The sequence below is a fragment of the Microchirus variegatus genome (assembly GCF_963457635.1).
Source record: "Microchirus variegatus genome assembly, chromosome: 7".
NCBI classification, from domain to species: Eukaryota; Metazoa; Chordata; class Actinopteri; order Pleuronectiformes; family Soleidae; genus Microchirus; species Microchirus variegatus.
The window spans coordinates 10160407-10185204 of record NC_139808.1 but is presented as its reverse complement, the minus strand read 5'-3'; the positions used below and the strand labels follow the sequence as shown (position 1 = coordinate 10185204).

Genomic DNA, 24798 nt, shown 5'->3' with positions numbered 1-24798 from the left:
CAGTTCTCAATTAACATTTTCATTGTTTTTCATCAATAAGAGTGTTTTTTTTTAGTTTTTTTTTAGTAGTTCTGGAGCTCCTGTCCCCTGACATGTCTGTGCACGCGCCTGTTCAGCGGTTAAATCAACCCTTGTCTCGTGGATCCCGCTGTTGAATGCGCTCGAGCGTTATTATATGAGAGTGTTGTTTATGTAGGTTACAAATATAGACCTCGGTGGAAAAAAAGAAAAAAGTGGTGAAGTGGAGCAGTGGATAAAAACTGCGCGCAGTGCCGTCACTAGGTGGAGCTGTGGAGACGTTTAACTGTGAAGCCGCTCGGACTCGTCGGTCGCTCTCCAACAATATATACTCACATCACTGTTCGAATTAAGAGCCTTAATTGGGCGTCATTTGTTTTGCACGGTTAATATTGGGGATTTCACGCGCTGTGTATTTGTACTTAGACGTATATGTGACACTTATTCCTTCTAACGTGCAGAATGAAGTTGATTTTTTGTGTGTGTGTGTGTGTGTGTGTATGTGTTTTTAAAGCACACCAGACGATGGAGCACGCACGAGGGTGTGGAAAACGCCGACTAAACACCGCTGTTGCTGCGTAAAGTGGGCGTTCCGGAGCTTGGGCACGTCTCTCTCTCTCTCTCTCTCTCTCTCTCTCTCTCTCTCTCTCTCTCTCTCTCTCTCTCTCTCTCTCTCTCTCTCTCTCTCTCTCGTGGCTGTGGTAGTGACGATGATGATGATGATGATGATGCCAGGTGTGCTGCCGGCTGGCTGTGTTCAAACCTGTGGCAGACAAACACACTCGCACATGTCTCCCCCAGCACAGTCATCGTGGGGCTGGATCTTCTCAACTGCGTAAACCGCCTACTGCTGAACGAAGGCTGCCGCCCTGCTATTTTCAGCCTGACACACACACTCACACACACAATCACACACACACACACGCGCGCGCATACATACGCGCAGGTACGAGGGATTTCTCGTTGACGCCCCACATTTCAGCGACTGACAGTTCACACAGCAGTCAACCGCCGAGTCAGAGAGAAATACTCTTGTGTTTACATCCAGTTTTTTTTTTGACCGAGCTACGGATTTGACTCCAGAGTTGCATAAAAAAAAAAATGTGATTGTCGCCCCTTTTTTCATCCACGTCGCCGCCATCAACTTGTCTTTTTACGCACAAGGAGCGCTTGGATTTACTGCAGCCCAGACAACCGCGCGCACAGCGGAGCGCAAACCCGTGGGATGACGGAGCCTCAGCGGGTTATTCGCGCGTGAAAAAAAAAAAATCCGCCTCGTTAACGCCGGCAAGCAAGGAAGATGAAATCCCCAGCTGGCCGGGAGAAAAGCTCTGGAGGATTTATCAGGTCGCGTTATTTCGAACTCATTTAGCCTTGACTGTAGGGAAATCGGCTGTAACCGGTGAGATCGTTCGTTGATTTTAAAGAAGGAACAACAACAACAACAAAAAAGAGGAGTAACCATGTCCAGAACGCTGAAGAAGAAGAAACACTGGTCCGGTAAAGTGGTGGAGTGCGCGGTGTCATGGGGGAACCTGGGGGACTTCGGCTCCGTGGTGGAGGTTCTGGGGGGAGCAGAGCTGGGACAGTTCCCCCACCTGGGCCAGATGAAGCTGGACGTGCTGGTGTGTCACGTCGGGAAGCTGCCCTACTACGGGGACGTGTTGTTGGAGGTGAACGGGACGCCCGTCAGTGGACTTACAAACCGAGACACCCTGGCTGTCATTCGCCACTTTCGGGAGCCGATTCGCTTGAAGACGGTGAAACCAGGTGCGTCCCTTCTTCCTTTTGCTTTCAGTTCCTTCTGTTGCTGTTACTGCTGCTGTTGCTGTGACACCTGAGCTCTGTTTGTGAGATGGGAGTTATGATAAGTGACATCATGTCAACACAGAAAAACCTCATGATGATGATTTGCAGGGACAGGTTCCCATCTGTGGCACCTCGTCTGTGATCACAAGGATAAAAGCAAGGAAAATAAATAAGTGGAGCTGCAGCTAACGATTATTTTCGTAAATGATTAATCTGTCTATTATTTTCTTGATTAATCGTTTGGTCCACAAAAATGTAAAAAAAAAACGTTGATCAGTGTTTGTCAAACACTAAACATATATATTATTCACATTTAAGAAGCTAAAACAATCAGAAATCTTGAAAGAAGCTTCAAACCGATCATCAAAATAGTTGACGGTTCATTTAGTAATCAGTTAAAGGTGCATTATGTAATAAATCTAAAGCAACTGGCCATACAATCCTCCTAATATGTCACAGAGACTAAGGAATAATGTTCATATAACAAACTCACCAACAACAACATTACAGCCAAATATATTAGCATTAAAAAAAATATTTTGCAGACTGCAAATCATGTTTATGTTTTGAAATCATGTTTTGGCATGTGGCGCCACCTACCGCCGTCTACCAATCATTGCAGTCAGTAGAGTCTCAGCTGCCGAGCAACCACGGGTTGCCAGTTACGTCAGAAATCGTAACCTAAAAGACCTCTGTATTTTGAATTCGAATGTAGTAATCGTTTTTGGCCACATTCTTACATATATCACCTTTAAGTTATTGCTTCTTCTTCAGGTCAGGTAAAGTTAACTAAACCAATGATAACAAAGGGTGAAATAAGTGAGTTCAGGTCTCTACACACCACTACATCCCTATTCACTTATGTAAGCCTTTCACTGTCCTGTGCCATAATTGCCCATGCAGTTCTCCGATCCCCCTTTTCAGACAGATCAAATAGTGATAATGGTAGTAATGGCATGTAGCCCAGTTGGAGCCTTCTAGGCTAAGTGCACTTACATACATAGAAATGAGGCCTAATTACTTCCTCCATTATTTAGGCTCCTCCGCTGCCCATTGGCCACAGCAGCGAAAGTGGTTAGCCGTGTTGTATCTTGTTGTCCCATCGTTCGACATCCAACTCTCCCAGGATGCTCGCTGCAACAACTTCCAGACATTGATAATGAGGTCTAATGGCTTTGGTGATGCTGCTGCTTGCTCTCTGTGCTGTACCGAGCGGAGAGCAGAAGTTGTGTTGTTCATTGACGCCGCTGCGGACATGCGAGAGGAGCTGGAACATCTAAACAACAACTGAGACAGTACAAAAGGTTACATGAACAACAGCAGCAGCTGAGTCCTACGACCTCGGGCCAAGATCCTGAAAGATCAGCTGTATTTGTGCACACGCTAACTTATGGTGCGTGTGTCTGTGTTACTAGTAGTTTGTCCTTGTTTTCTTAAACAAACAGAAGACAGAAGGACACATTTAAATAAAAGAAGTCTGATGAGCGTGAGGCAGAGGTGGAAAAAGTACTAAAATATTGTACTCAAGTAAAGTAGAAGTAAAAGTAGTCATCTGTAAATGTACTCAAGTAGAAGTAAAAAGTAGTTCATTTGAAATGTACTTTAAAGGTGCCATATGTAAGAATGTGGCCATTCAAAATACCAAGGTCTTTTAGGTTTCGTTTTTTGGCGTAACTGGCAACCCATGGTTGCTCGGCAGCAGAGACTCTACTGACTGCAATGATTGGTAGGTGGCGTAAAATACAAAATCCTGATTTTAAATTGTACTTAAAAAATACAAAATACACAAAAAAAGTATTCAATACAGTAACTTGAGTAAATGTATTTCGTTACTTTCCATCAGCCCTGACGTTGGCCTGAGGCTTGACTCCCATGTGAGACCGTTTTTTGTTCTTTAAATCTCACATGGAAATCACATGTAGCAAAAATGTCTCTTGTGCGTTATACGTCCATATGCTGCTTCTTCAATCATATGCTAAGTTGCCACCATCATGGGTCAGTTACTCAGTGTGCTGTGTGCAAAAAAGGGCCTCACACACCCCCCCCCCACCCTGGTGTAAGCATACAGATGGGCTTGTTATATCGTATGATTACGTACGTCGTGCATGAGCGCACATCGGCGGCGTGTGTATACATTCCTGTGTGCTAGCCTCATGTTTAATTCACACCTCTTGCATAATTGAGTCAGCGAGTGGATTTTCTCCACTCTGATGGAGGCAGCGGGGCCTGGAGGATCAGCTGTTAGCAGGAAGCCCACGATGCTGTAATAACATGACAGCGGCCAGCAGCGACGGACAGGCTGTCTGAGTCTACCAGATGTTACCCCCCCCCCCCTTGTGCCCCTTCTAAGATCCTCTTGTACTCTGCCTACGTTGCCCTCTGGAGCTGGTGGGGGCTCGCCAGGCTCCTGCTGACTGTTTGGGGGCGGAGCTCGGAGGACGGCGATAGAGCAAAGACAAAAAAAATGGGGCCGTGATTGAGAGAGACAGGATGCGAGATGCAAGTCTCTATGGAGACTATTATCTATCGCAGCTATTGATCGAAGGAGAATGTGAGCTGAAAGAGACGCACACTCACTTTTCTATAGTTGCTTCGTATATATATTCTCCTGGGGGCTGCAAACAGGCTTTACTTATACATTGTCAAACACGGCACATGCGAACATACGTACAGACACTTTGAAATGAAGTTCTCGCTCACAATGAAGCTGTGAGGGAGACGACGACGACGTGCCCGTTTCCTGCAGGTGTCTGATCAAGCTGGGAGGAGATGCTTCTATTAAAAGCCGCGCGTGCGATGCAGGGATCTATTTTTCGCAGGTTATTAACGCAGCGCAGGATCAGAAAAGGATGGGTGATGAGAAACCTCATGAACGGTATCCCAGAATTCCTCCCTCCTGGGCCTTCCAATACAAATATCAGCCAAAAAGAAAAAAAAAAAAGCATCGATGTCTGTTTGCAGCATCCGCCTCTGTGCAATCGCAACACGCAACGTGCAGCCATTTTTTTACGCAGCTGAATAGATGATGACTCTGAATAGTTTGACATAGCAGCACTTAGGTGACTGGCTGTACATGAATGTGTGAAAACACAAACGCGCTTTCTGCAGCCGTGTGTGTTGTGCACGTTTAAAATCACTGGAAACTCAGCAGCAGAGACTCGGATTGACATTTGAGCAGAACTTTTCCCGCCCTTGTTGTTGTGATTAGCCGTGTGAGGAGCAGTAGACCCTCCAGGAGTCCAGACACTGGTGGCGGCTGATGGGAAGGAGCGACGCTGAGGAGCTGATGGATGTTGACAAATCTGCATGGATTGGCGTGAAGGAGGGTCACAGTTAGGGATGGGTACCGTTCATAATTGAACCGATACGGTACCGGCATCTGGAATACGGTACCTTATTTCGGTACTTTTAAAACGTTTTCCGGTTGTAAAACAAAGTTTCGGTTTTTTATTAAGAAGATTTAAGAATCGTAAATAAATAAATAAATAAATGTTAGTTTGGAAATAAATATAGAACATTTAGGACCAGGTCAACCACAACAACAAGACCTCTTTCTTCCACAACCATAGCTTCTTCTTTTTTGTCTGTTTGTGTTTACACAAACGACTGTGGGCTAGTTAGCCACATGGCTAATGCTAGCCACAGACGGCAGGCTACCGACAAAGCAAATACTTTTTGAGGAGTCGCGAGTCCGAGGCTGAACCCGTTCGACTAGAACATGACATGTCACGGCTCTCTCTGTGACAATACGGGGCTACTAGGGATGTGAATCTTTGCGTGGCTCACGATTCCATTCCATTCCGATTCTTAGGGTCACGAATCGATTCAACCGATTCTCGATTCAAAAATTGCATAGTGTGTTAAGGCAAATTATGGCATCAATACAGTTTGTATAAGATAATGTGATAATGTGATCACACAAAGGCAAACTAATGACAAAAGTTAACATTTATTCATTCAAAACAAATAAAAACTTACTTCCTGTACAAAAAAAAAACTTGCATAAATAAAAGCTTAGGCTAGCTGCCTTTTTCTCCCAGAAGTTACAAAAATAAACTGTACACAAATAACACAAGCTGGTGTTTTGTGTGGTTTTTCAAAAAAAGAAATTTCAATTTTTGAAGTTTATGAATCGATACAGAATCATGGATGATTAGAATCCATGATTCTGACAAAAAAAGATATGCAAATGTTGGTAGCATTAGCTACCAATGCTAGCAGTGCTAGGAGTAGGAGACTGTTATTTAATTGAAATGCTCAAAGTCTGGTAATAATAGTGTCTATATTTAAAGATAAATGCATTTTAATCTTTGTTTATACGCGAACAAGGGCCTTTTTGCATGACGTTTGCATGTTCTCCCTGTGTGTGCTGGGTTTTCTCCAGTTTTCTAGCTGAAATTGGCGTCAGCGACCCTCATGTGGAGGATAAAATGGTAGAAGTGAGTAAGAACATGAGTTTTAGAAGCCAAATTTGGAGTTGGAATTCTGAAGTAAAATTGCACAACTTGAGTTGGTATACAGCAGCGGCGAATTCTATTTATGTTATCAATTTGTCGCCCACTTTACATCACATTTAGATTTGCCTACTTCCTCTGGCACATCAGCGAATTCCTTAATACTTGCTGATCACACCAAATAGAGATGAATACAGAGTGACATGAGCTCCAAAAAGCTTCTGTATGAACCGAGTGCGAGTGTGGGTTAATCACATAAATGCACCTCTCATATCAGGAAGTGCCTCTCAATGGAATCATCCACTTGACAGGCGATGCTTTGTCTCTTGCAAAGATATTTGCAAAGTACTAAAAAAATAAAAGAAAAACTTTGATTGAGTGAAAGTGGGAATACAGCAGCCCAGAGAGCTCGGTCAAATAAGTAGAGACATCTGTTCTACGACTACGCTGTAGAGATGTTTCTGACAATCGGCTTCTTGGAGCTGAAGAACCGTGAAGCACATAACTCCCCTAAATCCAGTAAATTTGTCGGCTCGGGCTTTGGCACTGATCGTGATGATCTGCTATGAGATGATTGGCCGTTTTGTACTTGTGTGGATACTTTTGCCCTCTGTTTGATTTATAATTGCACTGATGCCTCATATGCATGTAACTGTATGTTGCCTTCAACTGTTCCGATACGGCTTTCTAGGCCAGAAGGCCCTAAGAGGTAGTGAAATCTATGGAAGCCCACTTCCGCCAGTGTAAAAAAAAAAAAGATCCCATTATCTCAAAATTATAAGATAGTATCTCGAAATAATGAGATACTATCTTAAAAAAATGTGATAGTATCTCAATATATTGACTTAGTATCTCAATATATTGACATAGTGTCTCAAATAATGAGATACTATCTTGAGATAGTGTCTCAAATAATGAGATGCTATCTTGAGATACTATCTCAAAATAATGAGATAGTATCTCAATATTTTGAGATATATCATTATGTTGAGATACTAAGTCAATATATTGAGATACTAAGTGAATGTACTGAGATACTAAGTCAATATGTTGAGATACTATCTTATTATTTTTGAGATACTAAGTCAATATATTGAGATACTAAGTGAATGTATTGAGATACTTAGTCAATATATTGAGATACTATCTCATTATGTTGAGATACTAAGTCAATATATTGAGATACTAAGTGAATGTATTGAGATACTAAGTCAATATGTTGAGATACTATCTCATTATTTTGAGATACTAAGTCAATATATTGAGATACTATATCATTATTTTGAGAGAGTATCTCATTATTTTGAGATACTAAGTCAATATATTGAGATACTATATCATTATTTTGAGAGAGTATCTCATTATTTTGAGTTACTAAGTCAATATATTGAGATACTATCTTATTATTTTGAGATACTAAGTCAATATATTGAGATACTATCTTATTATTTTTGAGATACTAAGTCAATATATTGAGATACTATCTCAATATTTTTGAGATACTAAGTCAATATATTGAGATACTAAGTCAATATATTGAGATACTATCTCATTATTTTGAGATACTAAGTCAATATATTGAGATAATATCTCATTATTTTCGAGATAAGATCTCGTTATTTCGAGATACTATCTCATTATTTTGAGATAGTGGGATCTTTTTTTAAAATATAAAACAAGACGGCATCAGCCGTGGCTGTATTTACTGAAACTGATATGTTCCAGTGTAAGAGCTTAAAGGACCAGACCAGTGTTTGACATGTTTCAGCCCATTAACTGCAAATATGTACACTCTCTACATTACTGCTGACTATTATCTAAAATATGCTGTAGTATGTTACATTGCCAGATACGTTCTTCCGAGCGCTTCCACTGTTTTCACTTCATTTCACTCCAAAATGAAAATCACCCCAGCAGAAACCTTAATTTAGGTGATTCATCAGTTCCTGCTCCATTGTTGAGAAACTTATTGTACCTACTATTTCCCAAATAACTGTTGCATTTAATCACACTGACACTGCAGCTTTAGCAACGATGAAAAGAAACCTCTATTATTCTGCTCTGAACTGATTGGCTACCAGGAAAACACTTTAAGTCTAAGAAAATTCAATTTTTCATGGGAGATAATGCGGAAAAGTTGGATTAGAGATGCTATAGTGTTGGTATGGCTGGACAGAACAATCTCTTTTTATGGTCCTCTTGACACTTTTGTAGGACATTATTTTGTAGCATGCAGTCTTCATTATCGGAATTTATTAGGAGAAGAAAGAAGGGGAATGGGTGAGTTGTGTGTGCTGGACTGTCTCGTTTCTCACGGCCGCTGACTTCTTTCTCCCCCCTGAAGATTCAGCCCTTGGATTGAGACACAGCAAGAGTAACAAAAGTGATCAAGAGCAACTTGAGTTTGATACTCACTCACTCAGTAGAAGTTGGACTATAATATATATACCGTAACTTCTGTTGTCTGCACGAGAGACGGAGATCCATGGACTGGAGAACTTGGTGTACATAGTGAGTACATGGTGAGAGATGGAGAATAACAGTGTGCAGAGCAGGAGTAAATTTGCTTCTGGACGTGTCTTTGTGAGTTTACCTGAGTGTGGTTAGCACACCTAATTGTACTAACATGCTGCTGGTTGTTATTGGGAGCCACAGAGTCTGTGACACACGCATGTTGAGATAGCACGCAATGTTATTGCTGTGACAGTGATACTAGAAAAACTCAAGCATGCAATATTTCATATAATATTGACACTTTTATAGTATATTTTGTGACTTGGTTAGATTTCCTTTTATTTTCTTTGTGCGTAGCTTGTGCTAATAATAATTTGTAGTATACAACTACTGCACTTTGTGTAACTTCACGAGTGTTTTGTCATGTATGTTGTGGCGATATCCATTTGAGGATTCAAAGAGAGTCACATGTCCATTTCATGCTTAAAGTGCACGTGAATCATAGCTCATGGTAAAGGCATGATTTGCTGGAAAAAGACAGAGAGAAAGTAAGAATAATTCATGATTGTGAATGAGGAGATACAGGGATAAAGCATTCCATGTTGTGATACAGTGCTGTCTTTGAGATGTTGATGTTATATACATACACACATATATGTATATATATATATATACATATATGTGTATATATTTATATGTATATATATATATATATATATATATATATATATTCAATATGCATTTGCTAATAACACCTTGTGGCTCCAGTTGCGTTCTTGTGTCCTTCCCTCTAACCCATCCTTCAAAATCTAGACACTGGTCCCTCGCAAATTTATTAAATCTGAACCTCGAGCGAGTTACAGATGGATGTGCTCATCTGTCGTGGAGATTAATCTGGAGACCGTGGACCCTTGAAGACTTTAACCATAGGAAAATATAAGCCAAGTATTTATTCATCATTCGTTTTTGTCGTTGTTATTATTATGCCTCTGTTAGGTCTTTGTGAGCAGACAAGATGGGACCTTATTTGTTTTCGGCGTCGTTCACCTGAAAATGGATTCTATACTCAGGCAGACATTGGCTTTAGAGTGTATTATTGGATCTTTGCAAGATCCCACAATATGACCCAGGATTAAAACAGTAGGTTGTATAGACTTCTACCTTCTTGACTTCTATGTTTGCGCCCTCTCCAACTATTATTTTTCTATGTTTATTTATGTTGCAGAATGTATTGCATGTTCTCCCCGTGTGTGCATGGGCTTTCTCCGGGTTCTTCGGCTTCCTCCCACAGTCCAGAAACATGCAGATTTGGAGATTAGGCAAATTGGACCCTCTAATTTGACCGTAGGTGTGATGGTGAGAGTGGATGTTTGTTTGTCTTCATGTGTCCCTGTGATTGACTGGTGACCTTTCCAAGGTGTAAGTCAGCTGGGATTGGCACCATGTGGAGGATAAAGTGGTAGAAGTTATGGATGGAAGATAATGCATAATTTTACGTAACACAAATAATTTCCTGCGTGCAGCACAGGAATGTCACCGGGTGATACACGATCTAAACTCTGTTATACTAAGAAATACAGTGACAGTCATGTGGAGGCTTGAGCTATAGCATAGTGTGAACTCATTTGACAGTGGTTTCAAGGTTATGGAAATGCGTTTCTATTTAAAAGTAACACACTACAGTTGTGATGCCAGAGTCTGCAAGTCTTGACAATCTACACATCTTAACATTGTCTGGGTCATGTGCCAATCATTCCATATGGTCTGAATGAAATTATAATTAAACAGGAATGCAAGGGCCACACAGGGCCACCAGTGTTTTTCTTAATTTACTTATTTATTGATTGACAGCTCTATTTTTTTGATGGCTACCGGGACTTTAACAATTGATATAAATGTTTTTTTTATTAAATGTGTTTTCATCAGCAAATTCCACACAAACCCTCATTTATGTTAAGATGAGAAGCACACCTGGCTGCTGGTATGTCATCACACTCAACAGGCAGTTTTTTTTTTTGATGCCGTCCACAGGGTCACTTGAGCGAGAAGATTGTCAAACTAAATGCATAGCAGTCGCCTCGGCCGCTGGAGTGAGACAATTAGCTGGAGTGTTGTTTCATAACTGGAATATTCTCAACCCTCTAACCTCACCTCATTAATGTCTTACTGACTTTCACCGCTGCCTCTGGCGACACGTTCCTCCCTGCTCCTCTGCTCTGCCAATATTGTTTATTGCTCTGAGATTGATCTTCTATTAAAAATACACTGTGATGGCTGTCGTCACTTAGTAACGTAACCACATGTAATGTGTACTGTGTGTCCCTTAAAGATTAATTCTAATGTGCAGGCAGAAGCGCTTTTAATGAAACGGGAAATAGAATTTGAAGTAAGAAAATATACATAAGTGTTTCCTATAAAATGTAAACACCAATGCACATATTCTCTGCATTTTACACATTTTTATTGATACCTTTTAAATGGCACTATTTTCAACGGTCAAATAGCTTTTCTACATTTAGTTCAGCAAAATACATTTTATATCAGCAAACAAACAATAATACAATATCAGTGAAAAGCTCACATTGGCTGGTCTTAATGGCCAAATGGTCAATCTGTCCGGCTCCAGTAAATTACTGCCTCTAATAAGTCGGTCTCATTGGAAAAAAAAAAAAAATCTTCCTTCCTTTATGGATTAACAATTTAACGACTTATGTTTTAGCAGTGCAGTGCTGCACCATTTTCTCCTTAATGTTACTGCAAAGCAGAACTGTCCAATGTCCTGTAGCATTTTCACTGTAGAGTGTTTGTGGGGGTGGATGACAGTGGGAGTTGGTGGGAATGAGGTGGACGGAGCCCTAATGCAACTACAAAACAACCCCACCCAAGTTCTCAATAATTCATCTATATTACAGCCGGCTACTCCTTGTGTGTGTGTGTGTGTGTGTGTGTGTGTGTGTGTGTGTGTGTGTGTGTGTGTGTGTGTGTGTGTGTGTGTGTGTGTGAGCGCATGATAACCAGTGGTGTTATAGTAAAGTGATCAAAGAGAACAGCACATCTCTGGTTATTCCCACTTTAATCATCTTGGCGCTGCTCTTGTTTAACTCTCCACAGCACCTGCAGTAATCACAATGTAAACTGCGTTCTTGACAAGACGTTTTACAGTCTAAATTTTGAGAGTGCATTTCATACTCATTTCTACATTACTTGGATATAAAAGAGAATATTGTCAGAAACACCTGTGGGTGTTTTGGCCCGAGGAGTGTGGAGTTTGCAATTGTTCTCTCTGTGTGTGTGCATGGCATATCTCCAGCTTCCAGATTGGGGGAATTGGTTAAGTGAACACTTAATTGATGTGAATGTGAGAGTGAATGGTTGTTAGTTGGACCCTGTGATCATTTGCAGGCTCTAGCAGGCACATTGCCGTCATATATAACATGCATCCACTGGACAGATAAATCCTCTGAGGCTGTACGTTTGTGTAGGACTCTGTGCTGCACTGTGGAGCCAAGAATAGAACTATTTGCGGACTTCTGGTTTTCGGATGCCCTTGCCCTTGCCAGCACTCTCGCATGTTTTACGGACAAAGCGGAGTTCCACGAGACAACAATTCCTTTTAACATCTTGTGGCGTCCCAGTGAGCGCGGAAGTCAACATCACGTTTCATCTCCTGTACTTTGAATGAGGAGGACCACAACACCATGAGTGAGTCATCTTTTTTCACACTTTGGCATCCAGAGTCCCAAATATAAGTATTAAAATTATTAAAAAGTTGATTTTGCATAATATGGGACCTTTAAATTGTAATCGCAATTATTTAGTTAGGATAATGTTGAAACACGAAAAATCGTAAAAAAACAACAACTTCACACTTTAACTAGGGTATTTACGGTACAACCCCCGTTCATGTATCTAGGCTGCGCTGTGTTGCCGTAGTGACTTCCGCCTCCGTCCTCCCATCGCGCTCTCTCCCCACAGATTGTAAACGAACGTGTTGGCGTTCGATTTCGTCGCTAAAAAGAAGAGCAAGTCCGTTGTGTGGAGGGTGGTACGGCTTCGACACTTTGGATGAAAAGCAAAATACTCCACATTGTAAAGTCTTTCTTAAGTCCGTGGCGGTTAAACACCACAGCACGACTAACTTATTTCAACGCCTCCAGCAAAAACCACCTACGGGAATGGCAGCAGTGTGTTGCAGAGAACGCGGATGCGGCGACACCACCACCAACTCCGAAGCAAGTAACTCTGCCAGCTTGGTTTCACGTTATGTAACATATGACAAGACCGAATTCAGTCGTGTTGCAAATAGCAATAGACACGGTCCCGATATACACAGTAGAAAAGGCTGGCTTCCAACATTTGCTTCATGTGCTGGAGACCCCGCTACAAGCTACCAGGCCGAAAACATTTCAGCGAAGTTGTCTTTTTAAAAATCGGAATCGGAAATCGGGTTTTGAGAGAAGAAAATAGGGATTGTATTTTTGGGCAAAATCGAACAGACCTAGTGGAAATATGGCAGAAAGTAAAAATGTGAAATGATTATGACATGGCATCAAAACACAAAGGGGGGTCTGATCAGGATTCAAGATTATCAAACAACATCTCTCCAACTGGCATCTAATTACCTACAGTGAAGAACCTCATTGTGGGAACCTGTTTATATTCAACATGATATAATTAGATCCCTTGTAATGTTAAGTATTGCAGCTTACAATTGCTCTCATAAAGCCATTAAACATACAATTCTAATTTGCGGATTAACATCGTCGCTGGTTTCCCTGCGGTATATTTTTATTTTATGAAGCCTCGTGAGGTAAATTTTATGATTTGTGACATACATAAACACAATCTGATGTGACTTCATCAGTAGGTGGGTATGAAGGTTTGCCGCTCCTCTGTGTCGTCGCCCTCTGTTCCAATTAAAGATCCGGTTGTTGTCTTAAATTGGCTGTTAGCATTCACACTGTGGTTTAATGAACCAATTCTATTCCGAAACCTGTAAATATCTTTTTATTAGGAGGCCATTAAAGCGTTTTCTACATTTTAGTTGTTTATTCAGCGGTAATAGTGTAAATTTGACATTGGGCTTGGGTTTCACTAAATAGATGAGGAGTAATGGGTATAGAAAGTGGTTATTTTTCAACCTGCATCTTGTTTGTCCTCATTACCCACTGTTCCTTGTGCTTGCTCTGTTGGAGAATTCAGATTTTTCCATGCTCCATTCCACTCATCATTACCTTTGTGAGATGTCTGCATTTTTTTTTCCTACAAATCCAGGCATTCGTCACTTTTTGATAAAGCATTACATATCTGTGTTTGTACTGTGTCAGTACCCGTGCCTGTGAATTTCATCAAAAATATTTAGTCATGTTGTGCGTTTGCCAAAATAGGATGTTATGAAGAGCTTAGAAATTCCCAAAAGATGCTCTTTGTGATGGAACCATAATGTACAAAAATACATCGTCCCTCGTGTGCGTGTGAATATTTATTTTCTCTTTTTTTTGTCTTTTGGTTTCATCTTGCTCCTCAGAGGATCACTTTAGTCCCTTTTTTCAAGTTAGTTGTCCAAAAACATCTGGCTGTTTTTCCTTCAACGGGAATAGATGCACTTGGCATGATGTAGGTTTTTATCATCGGTTTAAGGCCTAAAATTGTTCAGTCATTGCAGAGTTTGAAAGCAGGACTGAAATAAAAGACACAAAACTATAACCATGAAATTGTCGGTGCTCTCGTTGGTGCTTTATGGGGTTGTGGTAGAGTGGGCTGTCTTCCATCTGGAAGGTCGGAGTTTGATCCCTGGCTCCGTTCGTCTACATGCCTGTGTGTCCCCCAGAGAAAGACAGGCCACTTCACCCAAAAAAATATAGTTTTTAAAAAAATGAATTTCCAGTAGTGCTGGGCACGTTAACGGCGTCAACGTTAATGCATGCAACGCGTTTCCATGACGACTGACCGGAAAAACGTGCGCATGACGTTTACTTGACTCCCGATTTGTTAAAATGAGTCTCCAAAGTAACGCTAAACTTTAGGCACACATATGCAGTACACGCTGGTTATTTGAAGAGCTGCTTTTTTCGTTTAATAAACAGACTCCAGTTCGACTGCAGGCGCTAAAGGCGCTAACACAGCTAATGGAGCTAACTGGTAAACGGTGACTGGACTCCGGTGCTATGGCATGAAAAACTTTGTTATTTTAGAGACTCGTTTTTTAACAACCGGGAGTCACGTAAAGTTGACGTTATGCACGTCTTTTTCCGGTCAGTTGTCATGGAAACTTTGTTAACATGCCCAGCACTACTTTCCAGAGATAAATGTGTTAACCCAGGGTTAGGGTAACCCTAACCCTAACCCAATCATCAGACAGTGGATGTGAGACACATGTCTAATTCCCACAACAACAGAGTTCATCGGGATTGAATAAAATAAAATAAAATTGACAAAAAGTTGAAGTCACTTCCTGTCAATGAAAATAAAAGCCCTACACCTACTTACTGTGTTTTGGTCAATGGTCAAATTTAATCCGACTAAAATGTGAATTTAACAAAAACATCAGTATAATAGTCATTTTAAGTTTATTCTTCATTGACCAAGTGGGGAAAAAAAATGGGTGAATCCGCCCTTTAACATCAGGTTTCTGCTGGTAGCTGCACTGGGTATGATAGATGTGATAGAATATATCTACAGTATATATCTATATCTATCTAGATAGATATATAGTATATCTATATCTCGATATATAGTATATCTATATCTCGATATATAGTATCTATATCTATATATAGATATAGATGCACTTATGAATGTGTATGCGAAAAAGGTTAGTGTCGGTAAAGATCATCAAGACGAGAGAAGTACACTCATCTTACCATTTACTGCCACTCACTGAGGGAAAAAAAATGAATGAATGGTCTTTATTTAGTTTTCAAAAGAACAACAAAAAAACCTGCCTATACTTGTTCATGTAGGTTTGAAATAGATATTAAGTCCAACATAGAACTGGACTGAAGAACAGAACACAAGTGTGAGTGTGAGTGTGGTGGGGTTGAACAATGTCTGAGAGCAGATTGGAGTGGATGGCGAGTGAAGAGTGGGAGCCATAAGGTGGCTGACTAACATAGCGCTGTCATGAACGATGTTATCTTTATACAACAGTGGTTGCTACACGCTGTAGTCCCTCCACTGCCCTTCAGCTGTGTTCAGTGATTGCACATTTGGCTAGAGTGTCACTTCCCACTTTCCTATTATCCAGATGTGCATTATCCTCCAGCTGGTGTTTATCACCGCAGATAGGAGGCTCGGGTCACCTCTAGACAGCTCACAGGTAATGGGCCCTGACATCTGAATTAGTCTGCTCTTTCATAGTGTGATTAGCAAGCAGCTTTGGATTCTGGTGGGGGTGTTGATAGGCAGACACAAACAGGCAGGAGCGATTGGCCCGTGGGACGCTGTCTCTGCAGGTTCATGATGGGAGGGCTCGCCAGTAATGGGGCTCATCACAAAGTGGTCACGGTGTTGGTTTTGCAGATGACAGGGTGGGATGGAGCGGCTGAGAGTGGCCAGTGCAGTAATGTGTTTGCACTGGTGATTTTAGTCGTTGGAAGTGTATCGTTTTCCATTAGCAGATACACTGAACGGCTAACCAGGCTGCTGCTCTCATCAGCGTTATGTACAGCAAAGTCTTTAAATTTCACACCAAAATTCTTCTTGCGTCTCCGTCTTGGCCGTGTCGCTGGCTGCTCCAGCTGTTCCACTCATCCCCTCCACGGCTCTTTTATTATTCCTTGGCTGTGTGATTCGCTGTGTGCTTGTGGCATCTGGGGAATGGCTGGCTTTGTAGAATCTTAATGGTGGCGAGCTTGTGCTGAGCTCTCCAATTGCTGCCTTGCTGCAGGCGTGTGACTGAATGCCAATGAGACATCAGGTTGGACGTAGGATCTTTCAAGCTCAGCCAGCCAGGTTCTAAGTGGTTGGTAGAGCTCTTTACCAAGAGAGGAGAACGCGCGGTGGCTCCCAGGAGCTGCACAGCGACAGGTGCTCCATGTTTTAGCATTATCTCTGTGTATGGTCATCTGTAGGCACCCCATTTTGTTTTGAAAGCATTCACTTTCCTCTTTTTGATTACGCAATGTGAACACTCTCCTTTTGGGTCAAGTTGGGACACAGTAATATATTTTTTCATGTGATTATCTCAGTGATGATCTAAATACTCCATCATTATTCCATCACTTTTCCGATATTCCATCTCCGTCTTCACCTGTTGTGTTATCGCTTAACTGCTTCAAATGCTCCGACCAGCTCCAGCGTTAGGGATAACATCTGTACAGCTTGCACCAGCTGGGACATTTCTATGGGGACACCATGTGATGTGAAGAAAAACAAGTGTCATGACAGCAGTTCACTTTTTACAATGGTGAATATTTCATATTCTGTTGTGTTTCTCCCACAAAAGAACAACAAAACACGAACGGCGTGCACTCAGAGAGCACAGACCTTTACCCACAAGACTTACTAACACTTGTGTCACCTGTGTTTTAAAAACCGGCACCTGAAATGTTTACATTGTGATCCACTGTGTGGATATGTATAGAACTTTACCTGCTTATAGCTATAACCTATTATCAGATGCGGACAGAGTAAACAGCTTCGTTACTTGAGTAAAAGTACAGATACCCCTTGCTAAATTTGACTCAAGTACAAGTAAAAGTACTACAGTCAGATGTCTACTTAAGTAAAAGGACTAAAGTACATTTTTTTTAAAAGTACTTGAGTATCAAGAGTACAAGAGTACATTTTCTAAATATTGCATTACTACTGCCACAGTTCTTACATTTACATATAGAAACATCCTACATGGAGTTATGAAAAATGTTAATACCAATGTTAATACCTTGAAAAATGTAAAAGGAATTGAAAGTAAAATAAGTAATTTTCTTCTTTTTACCATGTTGCTTTATTTAACATTTATCACTTGCCCACAAGGCAATAGCACAATGGCAACGCTCTCGCTTAGAAATGTAAAGAAGTTTATTTCAGTGTACGCACCATGACATGCTTCTTCAAGGCGCCATATGTAGGAATGTGGCCAGAAACGGTTACTACACTCAAATTTAAAATGCCGAGGTCTTTTAGCCATTGTTTCGTCTCTCAACTAAATCTGACCATGGAGTTGTTGTTGTTGTTTTTTTTATAGAAGATAGAAAAATGGATGGATAGAAATGTATTGTAGTAAATAGTACAATATTTGCCTCTCAAATGTACTTGAGTAAATTCATGAGTACTCCCTAAAAATGATACTCGGGTACAGATCCCTCAAAATTGTACTCAAGTACTGTACTCAAGTAAATGTACTCCGTTACTGTCCGGCTCTGCCTATTATCTTACACTACCGATCAAAAGTTTAGGGTTATTTTTTTAAGGAAAAGCACTTTTTTCAATGAATCAGAAATACAGTCTATACATTGTAAATGTGGTAAACGACTATTCTAGCTGCAAACGTCTGGTTTTTAATGGAATATGTACATAGGTGTATAGAGGCCCATTTCCAGCAACCATCTCTCCAGTGTTCTAATGGTACATTGTGTTTGCTAATCACGTTTGAAGAAAGTTTTGCTGGTTCTTTGCCGAAAGCAAAGTTTGAAGGGCAAAATTACTATTTTGAATAAAAGTCATTATTTCTAATCTTGTCAATGTCTTGACTATATTTTTCTATTCATTTTGCAAATATTTTGATGAATAAAAGTGTGACTTTTAATGCCAAACTTTTGAACGGTAGTGTATATAACCATGACACAATTTATCCTGATATGTCGGGTGTTGCTGAGATAAACACATCTGAACTTGTTAAATGGGACAGCCCATGAAAATAATAAATCGCTGCCAAATCTGTAATCTGGACCACATCTGATTAAATTATTCTGATGGTAGAGTGATTGATACTGCATACACGTAGCAGATTTCCTTTAAATATGACGTGTTTTGACAGATTTTGCCCTTAAGGCGTTCTTAGAATTTTTACTTAATAACATTTAATGAGGATATATTTTGGGTGATCATCTAACCATAACAAAAATTTCACATTGATTGGTCAAAAACTGTGCACACGTGTCAGCTGTCAACCAAAACTATTTTACTGTGTTATTATTATAAACAATATTATTGAATAAGAGCTTGGTTTTCCATGGTCCTTGGTTTTACTGGCAAAGGATGACAGAAATCTGTAAATGTCTGTTGTGTTTTGACATAATATTTGACATATTCACTCTGCAGGTGATTAAAAACAACAGAGGACCTGTTGCTGTACTACTGATGGAGAACGGTCTCTCACACACACACACACACACCAGCACATTAATCCGTCTCTTTCACAGCACGCACATGATTCTCCACATGACACAGATGTTACTAACAGTGTGATGGAATGACGGGTGGATGCAGAGGCCCCCGCGTCCACCACGTCACTGCCTAATCTGATTACAGATGGCTTCACACACTAGTCCCACCTGATGAGGGCGCAGCTATCAGAGGAGAGGACAGATGGAAGAGCCGTGGTTCGCTAACAGCTGTGATTAAACTCTGTTGTGTAATGTACAGTCGTGGCGCTCGGATGAGGAAAAAGCATGCGAGAGCACTGCACTTCACTACAGCACTACAGTTTATTGTAATGGTTATATAATCACCAAGAAATTTGTGACAGAATCCAACAATTTGCACCTCATGTAATCCAGAATAGGGCTGCAGCTATCGAATATTGAATATCAATATCAAGTCAACCAGTTTTTTTTTCATTAATCGAGGACTCAAAACGCAAAAATATATATTTTTTTGAAAAAAATCTGATTACTTGATTAATCGAGGAATAATCGGTAGAATACACGTTTACAAACATAGCTGTAGCCCTAGTAAGCTACATTGAATCAGCTAGAATCAATGTTTACGTTAGCGTGTGGCGGCTGTAACGATGGTATCGTTTCCACACGGACTGTGTTAGTTGACGCACAGCACATTGTTGTTGTTGTACCTGATAAGAGCAAAGAGACTGCATTGTACTTAGAGTGAGTTATGGAAAGTGTTTAATGAAAGTTCCCTGTGAGTAAGGGTAATACTCTCCAGTTAGTATAGTTAGAGAGGACGGAACAAACTGAAACAGCGGCGGTGTTAGCGTTAGCAACTGGAGGCTTTCGGGTCAGATGCTGACTCATTGAGGACGTGCTGTTGTGGTACGCCAGTTGTCCCACACTTTGGACATTTTCTGCCTTTTTCACTCTCCGTTTCCGCCATCGTGCCACCTGAAATCCAGATGTGCGGTGTGCGTCTGTTGAAACGGTCCAAACGGTGTGGAACAATGATCCCTGCGCTGAACAGGCCGCATACCGCGTGAGATCGGAATTCAACGAATACACGGGGGCAGAGTTTTAGCCTCGAGGAATTTTTGTAATCGAGTTACTCGAATCACTCGAGTAATCGTTGCATCCCTAAAAACTTTGGTCTTTCAGTACACTTGAAATGTGTTTGAATATCAGATCCTGCTGCATGGTAGCACGTATCTCGCCGCTGATTAACGAATCCAAAACAAAATCAGGGCGCAAAAGTGGCTCGTTCTCGTGTGCGTCACATCACGTTCATTATGTTTTTCGGCATCTCTCTACATCCACCCCCCAATGTGACTTCAAGGCAGCAGCAGCAGCAGCAGCAGCAGCAGCGTGCATGAAAAGCAACTCGAGCTGAGTGGTGGCAGCTGGCGCTGAAGGAGCTTGATTTGCAGGGTACCAGCCACACAGCAAAGAAAAAAAAAACCTCTGGATTTGTATTTATTTACTGACTTATTTTTAAATTGGATTTTATTTGCAAAAGTGAAGCACATTTAGGAACTATCCTGCACCTGCATGCTGGTATTTAAACCGTAAGTATGCTGTTATATGTGCCACGTATGGTGTCCTAATGGGACTTAAAGCAGTCTCTCATTTGCACTTTGACTTGTAGCACCTGCTTCTTCCTCTACTGCTGCTGCTCGTCTACTATTTTATGAGCCAAATCACCTGGCGACAGTTCGTCCATTTAATCAGGGCATCTTTAAACTTTATGTTTAACCCAGATTCTCATGAGCCATGGTATCTCGTAATGATTTCAGATTTGGGGAATTACTGCTCCTTTTCATGAAGTAAATATTATTATAATATTATATATATATATATTATAATATTTGCCGTTCATATACTAATGTGCATGGTGCGATTCGATGACTTCGTTCTATCCGTTTGTCAGTTAGCCATTGGTGCTAACTGGCATTTTAATTGTTCTCTTGCAGATCTTGTCATTGCTCTTCAGGTTTCTGCTTTTTTTTGCTGATAGGAAGTGACGTGCAATTAATATAAATTGATGGTAATAACTGGTTTATTTCATCCCGTGCCTTAGTTTGTTTTTCATTTGTTATTTGCCATGTGTGCGATGATACTTTCATGTGGTCATTTGTCAGTAGTAAGAAGAAGAAGTGTTTGTGCCAGATAAGTTTTCATTATTTCTTTGCAGGCATGAAATTCAACCGACCAACTTGTGTTTTTGAGAATGATGAAAACAGTCAGGTCGTTCCACACCACCTCACCTCACTTAGTTAGGACCACCCACTTATGGGTTTTCTTCAAGAAAGGTCATGTTATATGAAAGTGCAATAATATATTTTAGTTGTGAAAGGAAGATATTTAAAAATTTTGCCTGTCTGAGCTAAAGTTCAGAATCTTTGCAATCTTTTTGGTCTGTGTTCTAAATTACACACACACAGAAACTGTCTGTTTGTTTGTGGTTTCCATTAATTTGGAAAGCATTAACAAGGCATTATACCCAACCTTAACCAAAACCAGTTAATGTCTAACCCTAACCTTAACCTAACCACAATTCAAATCTTAGCCCTAAACTTAACCAGATGTTAACCAAATGAGAAATGATGTTCTCTGCCATTCGGACCAGGTTTTGGTCTAAGGACTAATGGGCACTGACAAGGTCAGTGTTTATGCCAGAGAAAGGTCCTAAAGAGGTAACAAATAAAATCATGCATGCACATGCACACGCACACACACACACGCACGCACGCACGCACACACACGTGAGGTTTTCATGACTTTAGGGGATATTGCATTGACTTCACCTCAAAATATAGTCATTTACATGATGGTGACCTGCTTTTCGTCCCCACAAGGAAGTCCCCATAATGTGACTGTGTAAACAGTTTTACGTCCCCACAACATTAGTAATACATGGACACACGCACAAACAAACACAAACACACACGCAAAGTGCTCCATAATTTATTTATTAATAATTGTTCTCTAAAGCGTCACTTGATTCTGTTGTTGTATTCACTATGCAGTCGTCAAGGTCTAAAACCGACTGAGCCTGTTTTTTCTTGGTTCATAAAATTTGCAAGTTACAGCCTGCCATGATTTCTTTTATTATTTGTTTTTTTTTTACATCCTATAGATGAGATTAGTAAATATGTCATCTAGCAGTTTCAGCCTTTTCCGATCCAATTTCCTCTACAACAATGGCATTGTGTGGTGTATATAACCCACATATTATATAAGTTTTTCTAAAGCTTGTCAGCAACAATGAATCCTCAGACTCCGAGTATCTCTTGCTCTCATGAAGGAAGCTTCCTCACTGTGGCCATTATAAATAATGATATACTGTACATCTGGTATCAGTGACTAAGTCGTCTTACTGCATGTCCACTGAGGCAGACTGGCCTCTGAATGCAAGGTACACTGATGAGTAAGGTATTTGCAATTTAAAAAAAAAAAAAAAAAATTGTGTCGCAGCGTACCAAAAATAAACACGGGCTGACATCCGCTGCATCTGAGCTGATGTAAACAAATTCCCATAATCCAGTAAAACAGGTCTGACATCAAGTGTGTATTTGTGCCTTTATGCCACATAAAAGCAAGCGACATAAAAGTTTGTTTATGAGGTAAAAAAAAACTCTACAATAAGCCTTTGAAAAAGTTTCCCTTAGCCCGCATTAAGAGAGACGCTGCCGTCATCAATTAAAGCTCAGCTTGACACCAGACTGCCACCGCTTTGTGTGCGCTCATGGTATGCGAATGCTTTGGAAAACTTGCTTTTACACATTGCAATACAAAATTATTTTGTTTCATCCTGGTTTTTCAAACAAACTTGAGATAATAAAACTTTGGGGTTGCACTGAAATGTACACAAATGTTTCTTGCCTATATGCATTCAGTGTGACGTTGTGCTAGCATCACCAGTAATTAAGTGAGAATGTGTTCCTGTTTTGATGCATGCAGGCGCTTACTGACAGGCTTTTAATCACTCTGAGCTGCAGAGTCGTCACTAACACTGCATCTCACGGTAAAACACTCTCCTGCCAACTTTTCCTCCTTTCTTCGAGGACTAAATGTTTTATGCACCTTCCTTTGTGTGTGCAATGTCATTTGTGATCTCAAGTTTTAGTTTTTATTTAGATACTGATCTTTTCTCTCTGTGTCTGATGCCACGCTCTCTCGACAAGTCGAGGCCTGTTGTCAGCATTGCAGAGGGATTTATTGAGGAGCTATTCTGTCTCATCTAACTGCACAGTGGCCTCACCTTAAAGGTAACTAAGATGTAGCGTATGATGGAGCAGTAGTTGCCGTCTAGTTACCCATTTGCTGGGCTAAAAGTAACACAATCTGCTTCATGAGTATTTTTTTTTTTATCTTTTAAAGGGGACATATTATGTAAAATCAACTTTTTAATCATTTAAATCCTTATTATTTGGGACTCTGGAGGCCCTATCAGTCGGCAAAGTGTGAAAAAGGTTTACTCACTCATGTTTGTGTGGTCCTCCTCAGTATAAGTACAGGAGATAAAAAAAACATTGGGACATAACCATGCACTAAAATTCCTGGAATTTTAAACACGTGTGAGTGTTGGCGAGGGCAACGGTATCCGAAAACCGGAAATCCGCAAAAAGTTCTATTCTTGGCTCCACAGTGCAGCACAGAGTTCTACACAGACTTCCAGCCTCAGAGGATTTATCTGTCCAGTGGATACATGTTATATATGACAGCAATGTGCCTGCTAGAACCTGCAAATGATCACTATTCCAAATGCTAACTGCTGTTAGCTCCCAGTAGCCTCTGTTAACTTTTTTTTAAGGTGGACCTAAAGAGATCCTACTAAACCGAGCGTTCTGAACAGGGCTGTTTTGGCAGGGTGATTGAACTGCTGTGGTGCTTCATCCTTATGGTATTTTGACCAAAGCATGTCACAGACATGTTCATTAGGACACCAGGGAACTAGTTTAACTAGGAGAAATATGATATTATATGACCCCTTTAATGTAATATAAAATTCCCATCCTGATTTCCAACCAAAATATTCCCTTCAGTGCCTCCTATCATGTCAACAAACGTGTCAGGTTTCATTCTAGGTGTTGGGGCTGTATGCTTCGAAGCTCCAGGCCAGATGATGCAGTGTGGCATCACGATCTCTCCTCTGATTCATTACAGACTGAGCCAGTTTGTGTTTTGACATGCTTGACTCTGACCCCGAGCCCCGGTCTGTCTGGATGGCTGTTTTCATACCTGTTTGCACAGCCCTGCCTCGGGCATTAACCCACACATGAACATACACCTGCAAACTAATCCAAAACGACGTACTCGCATCGACACACAATAACGTGCTCATGCACGCAGTCGCGTCGCACAATGGCATTGCAACAGGGTCAAGGCCGTGAGCTGAGGGGGAGCTGGTTTTGCTAGTCCACAGCACTAACCGGTTTGTAAGAAGCCCCAACATTCAGTGATTGAGAGAGACCATAATGGGTTGTAAACCATATAACGATGTTAGTAGCTTGCTGCCAAAAGCTTGTGTTAATTTAATTTAAAAACAAGGCATTGGTGGATGAGATTGTGTTACACCAACTTTATTACTTTTGCTGTACTTATAGTTTAATTTGTTGGTACTTTTGTCAGTCGAGGGTTCTCGTCTCAATTTCCTCAGCACCGTACGGCACGGTTATTTTGCTTTTTCCGTTAGCAATAGCACCTGGCACCTGGTACTTTTTTCAGTACCT

General features: G+C 40.8%; 1 protein-coding gene across 1 annotated transcript in view; it reads left to right on the top strand.

Annotated features, from left to right (window-relative positions):
• Positions 1 to 1481: 1481 nt before the first annotated feature.
• magi3b (membrane associated guanylate kinase, WW and PDZ domain containing 3b) overlaps positions 1482 to 24798 on the top strand; it is a gene marked incomplete at both ends in the record, with an annotated part of 151408 nt that continues 128091 nt past the window's right edge. The window contains one exon of the mRNA XM_083892262.1: positions 1482 to 1788. Coding sequence (XP_083748388.1) covers positions 1482 to 1788 — 307 coding nt within the window. The remainder of the gene's footprint in view (positions 1789 to 24798) is intronic.